This window comes from Syngnathoides biaculeatus, chromosome 10 (assembly GCF_019802595.1).
Source record: "Syngnathoides biaculeatus isolate LvHL_M chromosome 10, ASM1980259v1, whole genome shotgun sequence".
Classification (NCBI taxonomy): domain Eukaryota; kingdom Metazoa; phylum Chordata; class Actinopteri; order Syngnathiformes; family Syngnathidae; genus Syngnathoides; species Syngnathoides biaculeatus.
The window spans coordinates 11,712,717-11,735,803 of NC_084649.1; the positions used below are offsets into that span (position 1 = coordinate 11,712,717).

At 42.7% G+C, this 23,087-nt stretch overlaps 1 protein-coding gene across 2 annotated transcripts in view; it reads right to left on the minus strand.

Moving 5' to 3' along the window:
- foxp4 (forkhead box P4) overlaps positions 1-23,087 on the minus strand; it is a 97,125-nt gene that overhangs the window by 9,271 nt on the left and 64,767 nt on the right. The window contains exons 5-16 of one of the 2 annotated variants that reach the window (XM_061832964.1): positions 22,110-22,253; positions 16,840-16,975; positions 14,069-14,270; positions 12,397-12,495; positions 11,176-11,274; positions 8,398-8,485; positions 6,197-6,280; positions 4,122-4,347; positions 3,908-3,984; positions 3,717-3,818; positions 755-876; positions 145-211 (exon numbers count right to left, since the gene is read on the minus strand). In XM_061832964.1, the coding sequence (XP_061688948.1) occupies positions 145-211; positions 755-876; positions 3,717-3,818; positions 3,908-3,984; positions 4,122-4,347; positions 6,197-6,280; positions 8,398-8,485; positions 11,176-11,274; positions 12,397-12,495; positions 14,069-14,270; positions 16,840-16,975; positions 22,110-22,253 (1,446 nt within the window). Of the gene's footprint in view, positions 1-144; positions 212-754; positions 877-3,716; positions 3,819-3,907; positions 3,985-4,121; positions 4,348-6,196; positions 6,281-8,397; positions 8,486-11,175; positions 11,275-12,396; positions 12,496-14,068; positions 14,271-16,839; positions 16,979-22,109; positions 22,254-23,087 lie in introns of both variants that reach the window. The other variant, XM_061832963.1, reaches the window with a different exon arrangement.

Here is a 23,087-nt window from a genome sequence, read left to right on the forward strand (position 1 = left end):
TGGTGCAAACGTCGTTAGGGAATCTGCTAATTATAAAAGGGAATTGATATTAGTGTCCTTGATTGTGATTGGCTAGTGTGTGTGCACGCTTGCGTGCGTGTGGCAAAGAGAGAGAGAAAGATGGAGTAGGAGGGCATTTCTTACCTGGTAGCTGGCGTTTAGGGATCCAAAGCCTAGGCCTGAAATCATGTTTTTCACCAGAGTGGGACTCCTACACACACACACACAGACACACAACGGAAAAGAAAGAGAGAATAGGAGAGCAGTGAGGATGCCATATTGGGCACATATGTGAAAATGTCAGGTCATCATCAAGCTTAAAATAAATCTCACAAATATGTTGCTATAAGTAGAAACACACACAGACTGTAAACAGATGCTTAAACACATACAATAGCAGACCGTCTGATAGCTGATGTGCAATTGTGTGTGTGTGTACGTGTGCAATTAATTAACCCCAGTTTTTCTGGCAACTGGAAGGAACATCTGGTTGCATTCACTAACAAGGTTTATCCCTCCTGTGCATCTCACACAGCTGCTTGATAATGGTGTTGACTAACAGGGAACACACACACACACACACACAGACACACACACAGTCGACCCCCCCCCCCCACACACACAGACAACATAAGAACAGTAAATGTAGGTCTATTTAGGAAATCATCCTGCCAGCAGCCATAAGCTCATACTCAGAGTGTGTAAAGGACACCTACGTGCACAAGAGTGTATGTGCGTGTTTGTATTTGTGTACCCGGTCATCTTTGGTGGTCTCCTCTTTTGGTATTCAACTTCATCCACAGTCCAAACGGCCCCCTTCACGTTTTCGACACGAACAAAGCACTTGTGCAGGCTCAGGTTGTGGCGCACTGCATTCTGGGAAAGGAGAACAGGAGGAGATGTAGCTCATTTTGTTTCAGTTAAAACTGTTTTCTCTTCATACAAGTAAAAAATCTAAAATGACAAAACCATAAACAACAATTTAATTGGACCTCAATGATCAAAGTTTGAACCGGAATGTTTTTTTTCCAGGTAAAAAGGCCAAACCTTGCACTCCACAAATTTCAGTATTCCAAAGTGGTTTACTGTATTCCGAAACTTGCAGTGTATTAAAAAATGAATCAAAGCCTTTTCTGCGATGAAAAATTAAATTGTTTACATTAATTGCACTGTAAGCTATTTCAAGATATGAAGTATTAGTGCTACATTGAACAAAAATCCCGCTTTTATGAGAATTATATAGTGTACTTCATTTTAATGGAATATAGTTACAGAGGAGAAGAGCTATTTTTTGAAGAATTTCAAAACATTTTCCAGAATCGAGTATAATTCTTAGGTGAAAGAAGTCCTTATGCAGGTGGCATTTTAGTCCCATTATTAGCATGATTATGATGATGCTGGGAATACATTGCATTATTACGGGGAAAAAACAATGATAGTAATGAATAAAATCACAGTATATATAAATAATATTGTGTGTATATTAAAATATTGTGTGTGCCAGGCAGCATTATTTTATCTCACTCTTTTTTTTTAATCTGTCATCAAGCACACACACACACACACACACACACACACACACACACACACACACACACACACACACACACACCGCTATCTTGCCCCCCACCCCCAAGCCCCCCCCGGGACAGGCCTCCCTTTTCATCTGCCATTTGTAGTGTGTTCATGCCCAATTTCATTACCAATTTTAATTCGTCTATAATTAAATCCTGCATATTCTCTCTGACATGCTGTTCTAAGCCGAGAGGGAGGGACAGGCCAGGCATGCATCACTCGTTGCCATAATTACACACACATTCGCACACACATTCACACAAACACACGTAATTACACAAGCCATAATCAGCGGCGGAATCCTCTCGCCCCCGCATCCCTTCAACCCCTGAGCCGCGATGCTAAGTTTTGTAAATGAGTCTGACCCCAATCTCCGCCTGCCACCCTGACGACGCACTCTCACTCAAACACACACACAGGCGTGCGCAAGGAAAGACACAAAAACACACGCACTCGACAGGCCAGCGCTCTGAAGGCGTTATTTGCATTTGTCTCCGTGATGAAAGCCTGATTCTCCCAGTTAAAATATTAGGAGTCATTTACAGAGGGTCATAACACTCATGTCACTCACCCATCCTGCTCAGAAGGCCCAATTGAAAAAACAACAACATTTAATTGTCTACGATACAAAAAAAGGAATCTGGGTGGAAAAAAAAAAACTGACCTAAAAAAAACCGTATGAATCCTGATCCTATATGTCTTGGCTTTGTGATTACTTTAGTAATATGTAACGGAACAGGCTTCTATTTCAAATCCCGACCTGGCAAAAAGTAAAATGGCAGCATCTTCAATTACGTTTTAAAAAACATCTTTACTGTTTGGGGTCAAAATGCAACAGTTATGGAATAAAACCAATTCTCTTTGGGCTTGAATTCGTACTGGAACGGCTCGTATCATTCCTCTCATCGCCACTCACTTTCCCCTCTTTTTCGAGTTCCCTTTCTCCGGTCCTGCCATTTTCTGATCAATGTCTTCCACTCACTTGACACCTCAGCACTCCTCATGAAATTTAACAGCTTATTATGGGGCAAACATCTCCATGGCCCTATTTGACTCACTGGGCTGCTGTATAAATACATGAGGCCAAAGCAGCGTCATATTTTAAGGCCTATATATTTATACAGTAAAGTTATATTTAAAGATGAGGATTTATCTAGATATTCCAGGCTGTGCCCATCTCTTTACCCTTTCTGTGCCCCCATCACTTGCTCCCTCTCGCCTCCGTTTTGGTCGTATAAGGAAGGAGGTCAGGGCCTCTCCGCAGCCCTTTTTCTCCACGTTCGTACTCTCACTCTCTCTTGGGGAGCTGCCGCTCACATCAGTGAGAGGTTTCTGCTGAAATGGGTCAGCACCTACAATGGTGGAGATGTGTGCGTGCGTGCGTGCGTGTGTGTAATGAGCCACTCACTGGATGTGCAACGTGAGGTGAGACGATGGCAGAGACCTGAGAGGACAACTTGGATGAAAACGTGAGCGTGAAGTGTCTCATGAAAGGCTGAAAGAGCCAATAACTGTCCAATCGGTCATGTCTTTGAGGAGCCGAGCTACATTTGCGCCAAAGTGCCTATTGTATAATTTACTACCATGAATAGAATCAATATGCGCTTTAAATTAGGGCTTAAAAAGTGCATTTTGACCATTTCTCATGTTTCAATAACACTAGATGCTGCACTTGGACGAGGATTTATTCACTGCGGTCCAACATTTTTCCATTATTTTGACCCTTTTTCTATTTTACATATTAGAGCTGATAAAAAATCTTGCAACCGCACCCCATTGCTAGATTTCAAAATAACGAGATTTATGCCGCAATGTATAATTTGGAAATTGAGTTAAAAGTGTCAGACGACAAAATTATAATTTTATGTAAATAAAGTCATGTGAAAATAAATTTTATTGAATGGTGAGTGAGGTAAAAGCATGACAAGAATGTTGTAATAAATCTGTGAGGATAAACATGTTATAGGATTGAACTTGAGAATTTACAGGAATATAGTTGTCATTTTGACGCTTTATTAGAACTTTCTTCCAATAACTGTTTTGAGTCAACATTTCATGATTGTTTTCTTTTCAGTGCGCTGATAATACGCCGCTACATTGAGTTAGAGAAAGTGTAATGTGTGCGTTTCATGATCCCTTACCTTCCATGTGGCCGTGTTTCTCCTAAAGTAGGCAAACTTTCGCGTAAACCAGTTATAGATCTCGTTCAAAGTCAACTGTCTGTCAGGAGACTCCAGAATGGCCTGTAGGCATGGAAAGACAAGTGCAAATTAAGTGGAGAAAACAGTCCGAGATGGAGGCACACAGGAGGAGGAGGAGTGAGGAGACTTACATGACGGATAAGAGAGGCGTAGGTAAAAGGAGGCCTGACATCAGCGTTCTTGTAGAACTCACAGTTCTGAGCCAGCTCTGAATTCATAAGACCCCCCCCCCAAAAAAAAATACATTAGAATTTGTCTCAATACATACAATCGAACACCTCTTAAAGACGTAAACATGCACATGACAAGTCAACCAACCAAAGATAGTGGAGGGTGTCAGCCTACCTGAGGCGATGGGGGTGCAGTATTTGTCGGAGTTGCGCCTCCGAATGGGCCCGACACCGTGTGTGTGGGAGTGGGAGTGTGTGTGAAGGCTGGAGGAGCTGATGACCGAGGGTCCCTGGCGGAGTGGAGTGATGGGGGTGGCAGCTGAGGTGGGGGGGTGGGGAAGACCCTCTGGGTAGACGTCACTATCCCGCTTTAACAGGGAGCCACTGGAAGCCAGGTTCAGCTGAGTCGACACAGACATGTGGGTCATTTCAATAAGAAATCAATCAGGACTCGGGCAAGCTGAATTCATTCATTCATTCTCTCTGTATCTTAGATCTTTTAAAATATTACTAAAACCTTTACGACAATGCGGTGGGAACAGTTTAGAGGACACACTCCCCCAACTCCCCTCCCTCCCACCATGAGTTTACACCTGTGCAGGCATGCTTGGATGAGTTTGGTGTGGAAGAACATGCACAGAATCCTGACCTCAAACCAGTCAAACAACTTTGGTTTTGCTAGAAATTCTGACGATGGCGAACCAGCCGGCAAGCAGGAGCAGGACAAACTCTTGAACCTGAATACGTCGACTGTAAGTTGAGTATTTGGGTGAGCACCCGTTTACTGCACAGTGACAAAAAAGGTACCTTGGACATGATTAAAATGAGGTAAACTGATGCCATGTTCATTCTTTTCCTTCTCATGTTAGTTAAACATATTTCAGTCATGTGCAACCAATGTACACGTTGGAATTAAGTTTATTCAAAGGACTGTTTTCACTATATCTAATTGAAGCTTCCTCTATTTGTTTTAAATCCCAACACACACATACACTACATTCACATATATTTATACACAAAACACCCCTGCAATTAACCCCGCTTGCAAAAACAAAACCGCACGACAGCATCTTTGTAGGAACACAAACACAAGCACTCTGTGGTGGCAAATTCTTCACGGAGGAATACGGCCCAATTAGGGCCTTGCGTGCACACGGACATACACAAACACACATATAACCACTGCTCGCGGTCTCTCTGGGACAGAGGTTAGGACGACTAGTTTAGGACTAATTAAAACCTCTGTGCGCACGTATGTGTGCGTGGAAATTGCCTCGGCTTTGCTCCGTTCCCACTTGCCACCATTTCAGCTGACTCGAGGGGGCGGGACTGTTTAACAGGTACTTCATTAACGCTCCAACCCTGCCAAATCACCACGGCAACAGTCGATCCCTGTTAATTGAGGCCAAGCTTTGTTTCCATTCTGGGGCCCCGCCCTCGCCCCTCCTCCTCCAATCCCTGACACAGAGGCTCGTCTCTAGTGGTGACAATACACGCCTCTTACTGATTTCCCATTAAATGGTGATGGCGAGAGATCCCCCCCTGCCAACAACACATCAGCCACACACACACACACACACACACACACACACACACACACACACGCCACTCAGCTGCACCATTTACATCAGCTCAAATTATGACACCCTTCCTTTAATTGACAATTAATTTCAACATCTTCATATTTTAATAGGACTCTTCGTAAAACTGAATAATGAAATATTCATTAGACAGATGACTAATAACAAGCTCGGCAAGCACTATGGTCAAATGTGCGAGGACACACATACACACACACGCACAAGCACACACACACGCACACACACACACACACACACACACACACACACACACACACACACACACACACACACACACACACACACACACACACACACACATTTTCAAAACCATTACAGCTAATTTTGAGGCCTCATCAACCTGTCTTGGCATTTCTCTCTCACAGCAGATGAGAAATTGTACTCTTTAAACATCGGATAAAAATAAATGTAAAACCCTACTTGAGATGTGGGGGAAAAAGAAAAAAAAAAAAAGAGAACGTAAAAGAAGTAGTTGACCTCTATAGTCAATAGAGGGCGCAGATGACAAGCTACATACTATATAACAGAGGCCCGGCGTTTGGATTCTCAAGCTTGAGGGAGGAAACTCACATTTTCAATTCGTTTATTGGTGAATGATAGGTGGTGAAAATGTCATAATCATAAAATAGGAGTGCCAGTGGGAACTCACAGGTTGGTTAAAAGGCTTTGGCTCTGAGGGGCGCATGTGCAGGTGGGTCATCATTGCTTGGAGTCGCTCGCTCTCCTTTGCCAACTGCAAAAAAAAAAAAAAAAAAAAAAAAGGATGTAGCCTACGGTCATGTAGGTCTCTCTCAGATAAACAGAATGTTATACTGACATAGTAGTTCAAGTGTAAGTACACTTTGGGCCGAGAGAAGAGCACCCGCAGCATTCTCACATATTCACACTAGCCTGGAGAAACACTTACTGTATTCCCATTTGACCTCACTGACTGCTTTTAAATGGGTACCAATGTAGCCTGTGGATATTTTTTCTGAGTCTGTGTGTGTGTGTGTGCATTTGTCCACGTATAAGCTTCTGGATGTATCTTTAGCTTTATTAACAACACACAGCAATGACGTGTCGTAATATTAAATGTAAACATTGCCGCAAAGCATGTGTGTGTGTATGAGTGTGCGAATGTGGTGGGTGACTGTTGAGCTTGGAAGTGACACGTCAGTGAGCTAAAGATGGACATCCCGATGTGATGTGACGCCCCCTTCTCCTCTGTCACTTTGGATTTCCTTGCGGAGGTCTCAGTGTCCCAAATAAATGATGTTTACCACCAGTGTCAGAAGGTACCTTTTCCATTTTCTGTACCACAGTTATATAAGGCATTACTAATGAAGTGTGTATTATATTGTGTTGTTTATTGTTATTATTTAATAACCAATTTACATCTTAATCTCATTAAGTGGAGAATGTAAAATGCCCCTAGGTGTGATCGTGAGTGCAGCTGTTGTCTGTCTCCATGTGCCCTACAATTGGCTGGCAAACAGTTTAAGGTGTACCCTGCCTCCTGCCCGATGACAGTTGGGATAGGCTCTCCGACCCTTGTGAGGATAAGTGGCTTAGAAAACGGATGGATGGATGTTTTGGTTTTGCTGTATTGTTCACGAGAATAAAGCACTGAAGTTAAGTTTCATAATTATTTGCATTTGTTCTGCTTTAAGTTCCCCTTAAATACTTAAATAGCATAAAGCATTGCATTTCAGATAGAATAATATGAGCGAGAAAATCCTTTTAATTGACAGAAAATAGTAAGAAACAGTTTAATGTCATCGACCTTTTTGAGGTTGAGGGCTACTTCGCAAGCACCAATCGTATAAAGGGCTACATGACCTGCTTGCAGCTAACTTCCAAAATAACAAAACTCCATATATATTTGATAAATATATAAATGCTTAATATGATACGACATTATTTAAAAAAATCATTTATCAAAGCAATTCATATTCAAAATTTAAAGCAAAAAAAATAATAATAATAATAATTTTTGACGTGCGGTCCTCGCGAGCGATCATGTGCCCGCGGGCACCGTGTTGTGACCCCTGGTATAATGTGTCGCATTGTGGACTTAGTGCCATCGCAGCTAACGGACATATACAAATAATACTCACACATAGCATAAGTAATTAAGTAATAATTAATAAGTAGTGAATGAGTAATAAGTAGGTAATTAATCAATTCATCAGAGGTTGGTCTTAGACTGCAGCGAAACCGCTGAATCTCAAAATTTGGGGAATTAAATCTTTCCAACTTATTGAAAACTGTTTGGCGAATGCCTTATCTGCTCCTTCAAGGTATGCTTGGATGACTTTATAGTGAAAGAACCACATCAAATAGCTTCTGGATAAGCTAGAAAAAAATACCTGAAAAGGGCACTGGAACGTGACATTTTCTTTCTTTTTCAATTTATGAAGACCGCATGCTTCTATATATTTGGCCATATAGTACACATGTGAAAAAGAATGGCTATGACAAGTTGTGTGTTTCAGCCTTTGCTGGAGTATTCAGAAGTTACAAGAGTGTGGCATAAATGAACCACTTTGAGGCGGGTAGAGGCCACGCAGCATGCCCCTTTGCTTTCCTGCTCATGTCTCTTTTTTCCCCATTTCTTCTTTTCCTTCCTTCCCTTCACCGCCTCTCTCGCCGGTGACCAGAGCAGCTTCATAATTGGAGCGGCGATGGCAGCTTCCCCGCCGACTGCTCCTTTTAAATTACAAGCTCCACTGCTCTGCATAAACACGGCTGCTCAGCCTCAGACGAGTTAGTGCCATTGAAGGGCTTCATAAGCATCAGCTCGGGCCTTTGTTTGGGAGGCGGTGACAATCGAGTGCGTGCGACGGCGTGTGCGTGCGAGCGGCCTACCTGTATCTCCAGTTGCTGAACCACCTGCATCTGGACTCGGCACTGAGCAGTGCTGCGGTCATCTAGGGCGTGCTCGTTGTTCAAGTGCCTAAAGAACATTGTACGGTCACAGGGTTAAGTCATTTCTGGAATGGACGCAAAAGCCAACTCTTCATCGCTGATGACTTTGGAGAGCTCACACTTTATTTAGCCACGAGTTACGAACTGTCTCAGAAATGTACTCTTGGTTTATTTTGTCTAGCGAAGGACGCAGCAGCTGTGTTTTGTGTGTGTGTATACTTCACTGGTGCTAAGTGAGCCATGTTCCAAGACAACCACCTGGATATGAGCTCATGTGTTATCGCCTAAAAGCTTATCTTCATTCGCGCTTTCTTGCTAAACTTCACTCCACTTCATATGAATGTGTGTTTTTATGCAAGTGAGTAGCAGGGCTGTTTGTTTCCTCCACTGTGGGAGGACCTGGGACCTTCTGATCTTTCCCAGTGTACCCCTCCCTGTCTCCCTTCCTCCATCCCTTTCTCTCCTCTGTCATCACCAAGGTTATTCACAGGTTGCTGCTGCCCGCCCACTGTGTGCTTGTGCCAGTGCATATCCGTAAAATGTGTGTGCCAGTGTTCCGGAGGGACTTTTTATGATATCATGTGGTGTTAATCCAAAGGAAGCACTCTTCTCACTGTTTTTGGGCAAGTGAAAGTTGCACATGAAAGTGCCTGCCTGCATGTGTGTGTCCGTGTGCGTGCGTGTGTGTGTGTGTGGCACAAAAGTCTTCGACTTGGACCTCGGAAAGTTAGGCAATATCAGAGTGAGGCTTGAAATGAAACAAAAACAATGATGTCATGGCATGGCTAATCCATGGCTCAACACAAGTGCACGATAATAATAACAAAAACATGATCTCACTCCTCGCTCCCTTTATACTCTCCTCACTCTTCCGTCCACTCTCCCCCTTCCCGCTTCTCCCTAAATGCCCATGAATCACTCTCATCCCTAGCAAAAAAACTTCCCGTCTGTCGGTAGATGGGACATAAACAGTAGCAGGTTTTCTTTTTGGACGTGGCCCACAATGAGGCTCTGTTTACTCCTCTGAGTGCTGGCAGACAAGACTTTAACCCACATCATACCCAAGCCCTTCAACCACAGCCTGAATGTTATACCAGAGGACTTTGACAAGGGGGAGGCAAGGGGAGTGGGGTGGGAGTGGGATGGGGCTGAAATAGTGGAGCGTCTTCCAACTCGGCTCTTGCCTTGCCGCTACCCTCATGGGGCGATGACAAAAGCTGGCTGGAACGGGGGAGCATTGTTGGACTTACGGGCATTATCTGTCACTCCCTCTTTTTTCCCATCTTCAACTCTCTCTCTCTCTCTCTCTCTCTCTCTCCTCTCTCTCTCTCTCTCTCTCTCTCTCTCGCACACTTTCACTCTGCCCCCCCCCCGCCCTCCCCTTCCATCTGCCTGGGGCTACGTGAAATGAGACACCAAACAACAGCTTTCCTCCCCAAACTTTCCCAGCCTGCTCGCAAGCTTTGATGTGCTTGTCCGATGCCATCACAATCACCAAGCACACTTTCATGATAAAGCCAATTTCATCACCTTGGCTAATTAATATCCCTCCTGCCTTTTCAAATAGCTTAATAGTTCCATAAAAACATAATGATGGCGAGTTTGTTCTGGGGGCTTCATTATAAGCTTGTGAAGCCGTCGTTAGCAGCCACGGTGCTACGGGAAGGCTGCTCTGTGTGCAAGTGTGACAGAGCAGGGAGCAACGCTGTATCAAGGCCGGACTCGACATCCTCAATTGACTTGGCTAATAACAAACAGATTGAGACGTGGACAGGAAGGATTGGAACACAACTATTCAAACACAATTATTCTATTAATGTTGGCATACACACCGATGCTACTGTGTTATTCACATTCACAGTTCCACTACTGTATGTCAAAAATATTTTTCTTGTGTGAATGCTAATAAGTATTTATCCCATTTTTTTCCCCTCTATTGTGTGTGAGTGAACTTTGATAATTTTTCACATTATTACTTTTATCAATCAAACATAGCCTCTGTATTTTCGGGGTTCTGAGAGAGAACTTTAATCAGAATGCCTTTTTCAGATTTATGTGGAACATTATCACATTGTGTGGCATTAAAAAGGAATTCCCATTTCCTCCACCACTTCGATCAACTGCTGCAACTGCGCTTATATTCACCCATAAAGCGTGAGCAATTTCAAAAGATTTCTGGGGTCGCATTGTGGTCTTTTATGACCACACATTTATTATTTTCTATACTGTTTCTATCGACTGCCAGCAATGCGTGTTAGCTGAGTGAATGCTAGAGGTGTGATTGTATATATGAGTGTAGCAGGTGTGCAAAGACTGCAAGTGAATATGATGCAACCAATGGCAAGTGATGACTTGAAGAGGTGCTAAAATACATCAGTGACTGACATTCTACTTGACAATAAAGTTTTACTTCATCTTCCTACAAGCGATCTCAATCATATAAATTATAATTTTGCTTTTAATACAGGTGTGAAATTGGGTTCCTGAGGCTTTTAAATGGCAGGCAATGTGTTACAATTCAAAATGGAACTGAAGACTGTTTTGATGTGGTCTTAAACAACATTTGTGGTTGATGAGAAAAGAAGCGAGGAACTGACTAATTTTAAGGTAACAATCAAGAACACTTGGAAAGAGACGTCCGTTGTGGCTGAAACTTGGATTAACACCCGTAGGTGCTCTAACGAAAAATGTGGGTCAACATGAAATCCAAACACTTACTTGATGAACTGTCCCATGTCCTCACACAGTGCTTCACAGCCAGGCCACTTGCACTCTCCATGGCCATAGAGAGGATGGGAGCCGGCATGCTCCTCGTGACTGCGAGGAGAGAGACCGGTTAGGGCTCGCAACGCAATCCGCGGTCAATAAAAGCAAGAAGAGAGAGCAGCAAAGTGTCAATCGACCACACAATCACACACATGAATAACTGTTTGCAGCAGTAGCAACAACACAGCCATCTGAGTGTGGTTAGCTCGTGCCGCTTTCCAAGCCAAGTACAGCGAAAGGATGATAGAGCAGAGTGGGGTCAGTTACAGAAGCCAGGCCAATAAGGGGATCACTCCAGCAACCTCAGAAGCGCATTTTCAAGTCCATGACATGTCTTCTTGTCCTTGGCATGCATGTGGTGCACGTGTGTGTGCGCCTTCATTTTGCTGTCGGCTCTTGTGTTTCATGCCTTTATGCAGAGTCGGCGCGGCACCAACTCCTTCCAAGACTGATTAGCAGCGGCCGCCATCATACGATGGTAATTCTGGTGAGGGTAAGCTTACTGTGTGTGCGTGTGTGTGTGTTTGCATGTGTATGCAACTGGGCCAGCTTGGCTTGCGCTGATGGTAAAACAAACACTTTATACTGCACGAGTAGAATATGTATGTATAAGGGTGTGTAGTAGGTCCAGTAGCAGATGTGGATCTAAACTTTCTCTGGCAACTGCTGTCTCCACATCGATGTAACAGTACATGATTGTGTGTTGCGTGGGTGTGTGTGAGGACTGGATCGAGGATCCTGCCAAATCAATATCATAAGGTCGTCTAACAAAAAACATTTGTTTTGCAGATGGAAACGTCTCACTCCGTCTCCCGTTTTTTTCTTTTTCACCTCTTCCTGATCTAATGTGCATGCTGAGGTTCAGGGCAGTGTGTGTGCATGGGCGTGCGTGCGTGTGTGTGTGTGTGTGTTGGCTGCGGTTGAGTCAACTCAGAAGCAGCTAAGACAGCAGCCGTGACAAACTGCTGGCAACCACATTTTCCTCCACATCAGCCATGCATTAGCTTAGCAGGCTAACGCACTAATGCCGTCTGCTTTTGCATCTAGTGTTGAGGATGCATTGATAGCATTTCCTTGAGCCCACTCATCTCGATCAGTCTTGGAATATTGTACCATCCAAAGTGACTAAGTAGGAGCGGGGCCATGTGTAGTATGAGTGTGCATGCTACTCACTGGCTGGTGGGGGGCTGGCTGCCTTTGGAGTATGGGGGTCCATGGTCATCGCCACTGTCTGCCTTGGTGAAGGAGGATATCCACTCAAACAGTCTGGCTCTTGAAAATGGAGAAAAGCCCATGAGCAGCTTGTACAGCCATAGGACCACATCGGCTTGATATCATGTACAGTATACATTGTATTTGTAGCGTGTGTGCACTGTGAATACGACTAGGTTCAAGACACTACCATCAAAATAAAAGCTGTCAATGTCAATATTTAAACCTTTCTTCCTTCCATTCATCCTCCCCTGTATATCATATTAGCGCGTGGTTGACAGCATAGTGGGACTGCATACATAACTCAACTGACACGCTCTATCAAATGACTTAACATACTGGTGCTGTGTGGTGTGTTGCGCGCGAATGTTGCTTTTGTCGTAAGGGAGGAATGGCAAAAAAGTGAAAAGGAAGGCAGAAAAATTGAAAGAAACACAGTGGAAGGACACAAACACTGACCAACCGCAACATTCGATACACCTGCCCAATATAATTTTGGATGCCTTTGCTATAATGGCAACCACAATAATCAAGATGTTCTGAAATGAAATCTTTGACACAGTCAATCAAAACTGGGATTTATTATGCTGCCAAAAGAAAGCACAACATAAATGCATTTATGTATGCTTGTTTGGTTATTTGTTACCAGTGTCATTGTCAAGATTTAGAACATGATCTTATGCATTGTAATTCAAAAAGTCCCACTAAATGCTAAAGATATAACACATTAATTGACAACGATTCAAACATCAAGTTATTATCAATTACTGGTAAGGATGGTTCGGTGATGAATGTTTAGCACATCTGTCTCACACTTCTGAGGATTGGGGTTCAAATCCCAGCCCTGCCTAAGTGGACTTTGCATGTCTCCCCGTGCCTGCATGAGTTTTCTCCAGTTTCCTCCCACATCTCCAAAATAAACATGATTGGTAAACTGAAAACGCTGAGTTTCCCGTGGGTGTGAATGTGAGCATGAATGTTTGTTTGTTTAAATGTGCCCTGTGATTGGTTTGTGACCAGTTCAGGGTGTACCCCGCCTCTCCCTCAAGATAGCTGGAAAATGGTCCAGCATGGCTGTGATCCTTGTGAGGATAAGCAGTACAGAAAATGGATAGATAGAATTACAGCCATTGTTTACCTAAATCTTGTCCTCTCTCCATCAAATATTCTCAGATTTCTGTTGTTCTTTCTTCATGAATGCGGACTGATCATCTTTTGTGTTAAATCAAATGAGACATTTGCAGACACTTTGCACTTTTACTTTGGAAAACAATGATAAACGCTTTTGCCCATTTTCTGACAAGATGTTACAGACGAAACCAGTCACAAAAAAAAACTTCAATTATTGTGAAATTATCCTTATTTACAGCCACGGTATGAATAACCTGCATTTGACGTGAACCAATCTCAGAAGTGTAAATAAAACTAGCAGCCCTTCGCTTTAATCAGTGGCTAAGAAGTATGGTAGTGCTCACTAATATTTTGAATTGTTTGTAATTCTTGTCTAATTTTATTTGTTGTTTAGAATCATTAAACAATACCAAATGAGTAAACAGTTTTTGTATTGGATCTGATTATACAGTGCAGGTGTATCAAAGGTTGCAGCCGGTGAGTGAGTAAATGGTGCCAGTACCTGTCTCTCTTTGGGGTGTGGCTCTGTCCATTGGGCAGGCTGTGCAGTGGCATGTGGGCGCTGGCCGCTTTGGGGAAGGCTGAGGTAGAATTAGAGCTGTTGGTACTCAAGTCCAGGCCTTCGGCTTGTTTCAAGGCCTCGTCGCTGCTCGGCACCCCCGACACCTCCTTCCACAGCTGCTGGAGGTCCGACGGACACATCGCTGCATATACAGACGCACCCCAGAAGGATGTAGGAAAGATGATCAAAATGAGGGCATTTAATGTAATGTATGCTTATGAGAACTAAATTGAGAAGAAATGCAGTTAATATAATATTGATGATCTCTACTAATTAAAATCACAATGCAACTGCTAGGGGCCCCTGGGATTTATTACAAGAGGACAATAGCACCAGCTGAGGCTAACCCAAAGTTAACTTATACATGCGTTACAAACACTAATGGCGATAGCTGCAGTCCAGAAGCACTGTGGCGGCTGTCACTGGCACTATTTTTCTCAAGTGGGTCAGGGTATACTTTGAGCACAGCTTTGTTATTTCTGCTCCAATTTCAAAGCAAGAGAGATGCCTTAAATGCCACAGCGCACACAAATGTATCTTAGTGCACACATAGTTTTGCCTGCGTGCAGCTGTACGCGTCCACACATACACACCCAGCGACCTTGCAGCAATACAAATATTATGTCTGCTTTGACTGCATTCTCCAGTGGTCCCGCCAAAACAAAAGTTCTCAAAGTTGAGGAATGAGGCTTCTTGCTGGTATAGGGTTCTATGTGTGTGCACTTATTAGCCAAGAAACCTGATCAATCTATGGCTACACCCACACAGTAAAAATGTGAAGACTTTCCTCCTGTTTAACTTATCAGGCTGGCTTAAAACTTTAAACAACCACTTAATGAAAATAAAAAACATTCCAGTGAGCAATTGATGAGTGAAGAGCAAGTTAACGCAGTCAATGCTGAGGCCTGAGCACATTTGTAAAAATATGATTAGAATGACTTCTTAAAAAAGATCAGAAAGCAGTATGCTTTCCATCAGGTGGGCTGGGACAGCACAAATATAACGTCATACTCATGAAAACACATATACAAAGAGGAGGACATTTGTTGTTGTTTTTCCTGGAAAACGTAATAATTATGTGTTTTGTTTTTTTTTTTTACTGATATAACAAATTGTGCAAAACCATTTCATCATTTTTCAGATTAAAAAAGAATATTGTGCATATGTGCTTTCCATTGGACTGCAAAGATCAGAGAGCGCTACACCGTAGCAGATAATCTCCTAAATCTTCATCCAATTTTCCGAAGCAACATTCTTATGACTTTTATTTGTGAACTCCATATTTTGTAAAGCGAATAAAAAAATTCCCTAAGGTTAGGGTTAGACCTTTAGTGTCACGGAGATGGCTGAATATTCATCTGAGATGACACGCTGTGGCGACCCCGAAAGGGACAAGCCGAAAGAAACTTACTATTCTTTAATACGAATAACATTTTACGACAACCCATCATATGTATTCTCTCATGATTCCACAAAAAATGCATATGCTTACTGTAGCTGGATTTAGTCCTTTTAGTTCTGCATACATTGAAGTGAGCGATGCCAATTGCTGGGTACAAATGCAAATGAATTTCAATGAGATATACTATCATATATTGCCATATTTTAAAATGTATAGTTAATTGTAATTTATTTTAACATTATGAGAGATAATAAAAATAAAGTGCTGTAAATTAATTCAATATTACTGCATTCTGTGAAGGGCTTGTGTCGATGCGGAGGACCTAGTTGGCTTCATCGGAAAGTGTTCAGCGTATTTGTTGAACATTTACACTGGTGAGACATCTGAGGAGCTTTTCTATCTTATTACAGCTCTCGGCGGTGCCCTCTTGACACCCCCCCGTCCTCCTACACCACCACCACTTACCAGCCGGACACAACAGCCTGTTGAAGCAGTTCTCTAGTGTGTTTCATTTTGTGTGTTGTTGTGTGTGAGTGTTTAATTATGCGCATTTGTGCGCAAGTGTTTCTCTGTGTGAAAGTGTGTATACGTGTGCGTGTTGTGTGTGTGTGTGTGTGCGTGTGTGTGTGCATGTGTTTGTGTGGCATGGCTGGTCCGAGGAATGCTCCGGTTCACGCCTGGCTGCGCCATCACAATAGGCCGGCTCTTTCACACTGCAGGGAAATTCCACTTGGATACAGAGAGAGAGCACAAGAGAGGAAGATACCCAGTGTCCAGCCCAGTGTCGTAAAAATTATTCTCTCTTTAGCACAAAGTGTCTCTCGCACCATGTTTTTTTTTTTTTTCTCGTCAATCAAGTTGTAACATTTAGTTTCTGCCTCTGAGATTAAAAGCAGCAAAAACTTGCAATAGTGAGATATTTTGGACGGCAAGGTAAGAAGTCTTCATTTGTGAGTAAACCATAAACAATTGAATGAACAAATGAATGTGTCAGTGTGGGCGGCGCAGTCGACTTCTGTCGAGGAACCCATCAGATAAATAAAATGGATTGTGGTGGACTATAAATATGCAGTGCGCTGATGATTTTCTCCACCGTGGCTAATTGTAAGGAGACAGGCACACACCTCCAACTTGGGAATTAGGGGCACATTTTATCCATTATCTCAATGATAATCTTCCTCAATCTCACCAATAGGCTTTTCTTTAATCTTTTTTTGATGAATTTAACAGGCAACATGTGACATTGGGTGCAGGAGGCCTTCCGTTATGACCTTGTGTAGACAGTAAGATTGCTTACAAGTGTGCGTACCTTGCTGCAGGGACTGCATGGCGGCGGTAGGCTGCAGGGGAACCAGGCCTTGTCTCTGGAGGTTGAGGATGTGCTGCTGCTGAAGCTGCTGCATCTGGATCAGCTGTTGCTGGAAGGCTAGCTGCTTGCTGCCGAGCTGCTGCATGTCAAAGGAAGCGGGGTGGGGGGGTGGGGGGGTAACACCAAAGGAAAAAAAGAAATTAGCTTCTTGGTCTGTTTTTACGAGGATTTTGTAGTAATAATCACATCCAACTTCTTCTTTGGAATCAATTTATGGAAAGCAATGTTAAGCCAAGGCAGATTATATCTGTCATGTTATATTTGTACACCCTTCTTGTGATACACAGTGACATTGTACATATTCTGGAAATAATGCCTCTTGAATTGAACACAACTTCTTCATAAGAGCTCAGTTGAGAGACTATTAGATATTTTAATCAAACTTTGTGACTTTGTGAGCTTTTTGAAACAAATTTGACAAAAGAAAGGCAAATTTCAAGCTGTCTTAAAAAGAATATAAGCGGAAGGTTGTACAGTAAAATTCAAAGCAAAAAGATGCCCGCATCGGCACTTTAGAGGTGCGATGATTAATCGATTCATCTACAACTAATTGATTATCAAATTAATAAACAACTAATTGGCTAATCATTTAGAGACTGAAAATTTTCCAAATCATCGATTTTCAGCCTCGCAACAGTAAATATTGTCTAATTTCTGTAGTCTTCAATTATATCTTTTGTGTTGAACAGATTAGGTTGCGCTTCTACTTACGAAAAATTCACGTTACAAATTGACTTCCGGAAAGGATTAATTTTCGTAAGTAGAGGTACAACTGTATTTGGCAAAACAAAAAGCATTCTACATAGAGCCAAACTTGCTTCCACACAAACCACATTTTCGTCTATTAGCGCATAAAATAAATAAATTGCCTGCTTTAAAGTTTGAAACTAAATGTCTCACTTGCAACACATTGCTTGGGATTTGTTTTTCATTTGTGCAGCCATTACTTTTTTCACAGCCAATAAACTCAAGGGCAAAGTCACACGTTTAAACCAAAGAATGACAGTAAAATATGATTTTACTGTCATTAAAGGGCTATCACGATGACGAACAGAAAGGACTGAGAGAAAGGTCTCATGCCACGTTTGTGTGTGCACACGTGCATGTGTGCGTGTGTGTGTGTGCAATGATGATAAATGCCCTCTTTCCTCCTCTCCCAGGCTAGACTAGAGCAGGACTGTTCTGAGTTGTTTGAAGTCCCTGCAGGCTAACCCCAGAGAGATGAGCTTTATCTCTTAGAGATAACTTGTGAGGAGGGAAAAAAAAAATGACTCGAGGACCTGCTTATTGTGTGTCCATGAGAGAGAGAGAGAGAGAGAGAGAGAGAGAGAAAGAGAGACAGAGAGAGGGAGAGATGGCAGCATGAAACCCTTTGAACAGGGACCAACCCACAGGAAGGGCAGCGAGGTCACTTCCTTTCAGACTGAATGTGTGGTGGCAGTGCAGACTGGATGTGAATGGCTGAAGTAGGTAAGTGAAAGGACAACAGGAAACGCACAATGCTGTGGAGTCAACGGGATTCATACTTCATCCTTTAGCCTCTATCAGGGGAAAATGTTAGTCTGCTTTTCAATATTTATGCTCATTGTTTTGGTTGAAGAGATGGCAGTAGATGTCCAACACTGTCAAAAAGTTTACCTTTTTACTAAAATGGCAACATTTCGATGTGGATACCATGATAGCAGGAATCCATCTGTTATAGTAGCATATCTTGCATAGTGCAAATGCAAAGAGGAATATGACACACAATTCACTGGAATTTGGAAAATTCTATTTTTAGTACAGTAGAAGTTTTTTTTGTCAAGCCATTCATCTGTGACAAAGGAGTTGGAACTCGGAAGCACTTATTCTTCACAGCTCATGAAAGCAACTTGCAAGATAGAGTATGTCAACAATGTCTACATTAACTTTAGAAGCAGTAAGTTTGGATGCATCTAAAAACTTTTCAAATATTTTCAAGCTTTTTTTATATTCATTTAGAGTAACTTTGTACTGTAGTGGGTGTTATAGGTAGTAAAAAGTGTGTAAAAAATTAGATTTGTACTTTACAGTAATACAGGTGCATAAGCCTCCAGAAAAAGTGTACTGTACTGTATATATTTATACTCGCATGCATGCAGATATAGCATACAATGAAAAGTATTGAAGAAAGGTATGTTGAAAATGATTTCTATGGTTACAACATTTTAGACTTGGAAAATGGGAACTCATGAGTGTATGGGAATTTGGAGGAATTAAAATTTGCTCAGTTATAGATCATTCCATGACAGAGCTCAAATGCTTTTTATTGGAGGGGGGGGGGCAATACATGCAGCATAATCCTCCTCAAACCAACAATTTTATGCAAATTCAGTTGTGGTTCTAGCATGCAGAGTTACTTTACTTTACTTTACTTTAGAGTTACTCCTAGTCACACCCTCTATGGAGAGTCATAGGGGGTGTCCAAGTTGGAATATTTCCAAAATTCTCTCTCATTAAGCTTCCCATGGAAAGTTTCTGGAAGGTTTCCAGAAATTCACTGACAATTTTACACCCCCGTTGCAACCCTAACAGTGCATGACAGAGTTAATCATTTTTACGAATTACATAAAATTAAGGAACCCCCCTCTTGATGTCCATTCCCTGCCCGCAACCCAAAAAAAGAAAGAAATAGAGCTTAAGGTTGCCTCTTTAAAAGCTAATTGCATTGAAACCTATATGATACACCTTTTCATGGTTTTGTACACATTATTGCTTTGTAATAAATTGGGCAGATGTTCATATTTAGTTCATATATTTGATGTCGCCATTGTTTTTTTTTTCATAAGCAAACTCCTCTCTGTCCAGCCCTACTATCACTCTTTTTCTTCGATGTCTGTGTATTTCATTTTCACCCCCCCCCACCCCCACCCCCAACCCCTTGTGTCCCTCAGTCTCTCCTGAGATATGTCCTTCTTTAAAGCGCCCGATGCATGCGTGCGCGTTGGTGTGTGCCTGTATTCTGTTTACATTAGCTGTGGCTGAGTGGCCAAAGCTAGCGCTGTAACAGGCTGTCAATGTGATTTATGAGCACATCACACACTGTCTGAGCCTGCCAGTCACACAAATGCACACACACACACACACGCACAAGCACGAAATGGACAGTCGCCGACAGACACACGCGTGCACACATCTCTTGCGATGCTCAGAGTCACTTCATTAAGCTGACTCCTGACCAGTCCCAAATGTGTGCTCACACACATACCATACACAGAAACACTGACACTTTCATAGTGTTGCAATGCTCCACTTCCACGCAAAAAAGCGACAGGAGAAAATGGGGAAAAGGTCAAGAAGTCACAGCCACTTGAGCACAAAACTCTGCAGTGATTAAAGGTTGTACCCTCCCTCTGCTTGCGCTTTTCTTCCTCCTACTGTCTTCTTGTTAGCTTTTAAAAATCCCTCTTCCACATGTATGCCATGATCTGAAAATCAATGCTGTTACATAACATTGATTATTTAATAGACCTAAACCTCACAACCGATGGAAACACACCCTGTTTCAACCTTTGGAAGCAGGATATTGTAGCAAAGATGTGTTCTTTGAAACATTTACCACAGTACAAGCTTCATGCAGATCCGCAGGGAGCTAAATTCCCCCAAGTAAGCGGTTGCGCAGTGACCCACCACACATCAACCGTCTGTGTGTCGTTGTTGGACCAGTGATTGCACTTGTCTACTTGTTACAGGACAACAAAAAACCTGAAAAGTGGAACAGTGGCAGACAGGAGGGAGGGAAAGGGAAAATGATTCAGATCGGTCTGCAACATGGCAGGCGAAATGCAACTGCTTTGCTTTGGTCACGGTCGACGTGGTCTGCTGCTCTCGGCGAGGGTGTGCTAGTCCGGCTCCTCTGGGAGACGAGTTGGAATGGAGGATGTGTCTGCTTGTGCTTTTGGCAAAAAGTCTCAGGTTAACTGATGACTCGTTGGTGCTTTTTTCTTTTTAGTGAATGAACAAGTTTAGCAAGCAGCGCGGTGCTTTGCATGCTGTCTCACAGTTTTTGAATCTGAGCTGTGCCTTCCCATCTGGAGGTTCCATATTCTCCCCATGCTTGGGTAGGATTTTGTGCTGGTATATTTTATGTTTTCCAAAAACCTGCAAGTGTAATACTTTATATTGTTTTTCTGACTGTGATCGTGACTGGCCGTTGACGACGGGACCAGCCCACGGTATACTTCGCCTCTTGTCCAAAGTCAGTCAAGAGCGGTTCTAATTAAGAGGTACACCAAATGGATAGTGAATGCTACAACACAATCAGTTAAAAGATGCTAGTCAGTATCTTTATTAAATGCAAATCTATTCATAATCCCCATGTTTTAGCAATCATAAAACATTTTGCATTATTTAATGTCAAGCTCAAATTTTCGTTTGTGTAAAACACTAGCGATAATAGCCAATCCTAAGAATAGCAAAATATTTTCATGGCCCTGATCATGTTTTCCCTCTTTGCCATCACTCTTACTTTTTTGCTTCGTTGTGTAAGGAATAGTATCACGGAAAGAAAAAGGGAAAAAGTCCAACAGTTTGGGCTCTGGATTTTTGCGGGGATGTATCGTACGTTGCTCAAGAATATTTGGAACAATTGTTAGATCTGCAAACATGGGCAAAGAGAAGGCTAACGAGTCCAACATGTGCGTCCATTGGTTAGGACAATCTCGTTGCAGTGACAAGCAACCTCTTTAATTGGGCTATGACGAAACCCTCAGGAGTGATTTGGAGTTGTAGTTTAAACAGTGCATTTGTATTTATCTTGGCAGTAAAAAAAAGAGAAAGCTGGAGAGGCCTCAAGCTCTTGGCGAGGTTAATTGACAATTAAAGGAGAGGAAGACCCCTCCTACGTCGAAATCTCACCTCAGCCCCACAGTTGAAGGCATGTAAATGAGGGCTTTGGCAAGGTAGCGAACGGCTTGGAAGTGCACTGCTTCAACATGGCGGGCTTGTGGAGAAAATGACAGTGTGCGCTCACTAATGCTCGTCTCCAGATGAGCTGACCACAAACCACAAAGGAAGACGAGGAAAGTAGAAGACGGCCAACATATGTATCGCACATTCAATACTTTGGACACTTGATGGATTTTTTTTTTCCTTCTGTGAGCTCTGATGTCAACCACATTTTGTATGCATTTAAGAGCACTTGTAAATTTCAAAGTGTACTTGAACTAAATGAGTGTGTACTTTATGTTCACCTCTTTTGCTGCTTGCTTTCCAGCTTGCTGCTGCTGCTGCTGCTGCTGCTGCTGTTGCTGCTGCTGCTGCTGCTGCTGTTGCTGCTGCTGAGTCAGAAGCTGCAGATGCAACTGCTCCTGCTGTTTCTTGTAGTACTCCTGGAGCTGCACGGAGGTGAACAATACGACATACGAGCGAATCAGAACTTTGTATCAATGATGCAAGAAAAATTGGGATGCCAAGGTTGCCTTCCTTAATTGTTGTGGCAGCATGTGGTCCATTGACAAACCGCACACAACAAGCCATGGCAGGCTAATGAGTAATATTATGAACCGACTCTTAAGTAATTTATGTTGACTTGTTGAAAGGAAATTGTAAATGTCAGAGCAATAGGAAGCAATTAAACACTGCATCCAAGGTTCTGACCGAAAATGCACCTGCACACACACCACTGTGAGGGCAAAATGACATGAGGGGGGCAGATGTCTCTCATTCTTCACATACATCCAGAGGGTCTGTAACACTGAGCTGGACCACATCCCTCCGAGGGAATAACTCACAGAAAGTCATTATCTCCACCACTTATTCATAAGATCACCGCAGGGGGCTGTAGTCGATCCCAGCTGACATTGAGTGAGGGCCTCTGGTAAGACTGCAACACACGTTTACTTAAGCACTGTACTCCAAGCCCAAGTGTCATCCCTATAAACATTCTAAAATCGATATTGTGATGAGAAATACATATAACATTGTTCACTTCAATGTCTATGCGAAAAAATAAATATGAGCGGAGAGCACGTCATCCATGCGCAAAGTTGCAGAAGTGTCATTTGACATCCAAGTGGTCACATCTCCTGCCCATGACGTCACCCCAGACAGTCACCATTGAAAACACGCTGTGGCCCCTACTGTGGGAGACGAACACGCCCCTTCTGACATGGAAGCTCTTTTCGAAGAAGAGAACATCTCACAACCGAGTGAAGTTACTGGGGCAATAT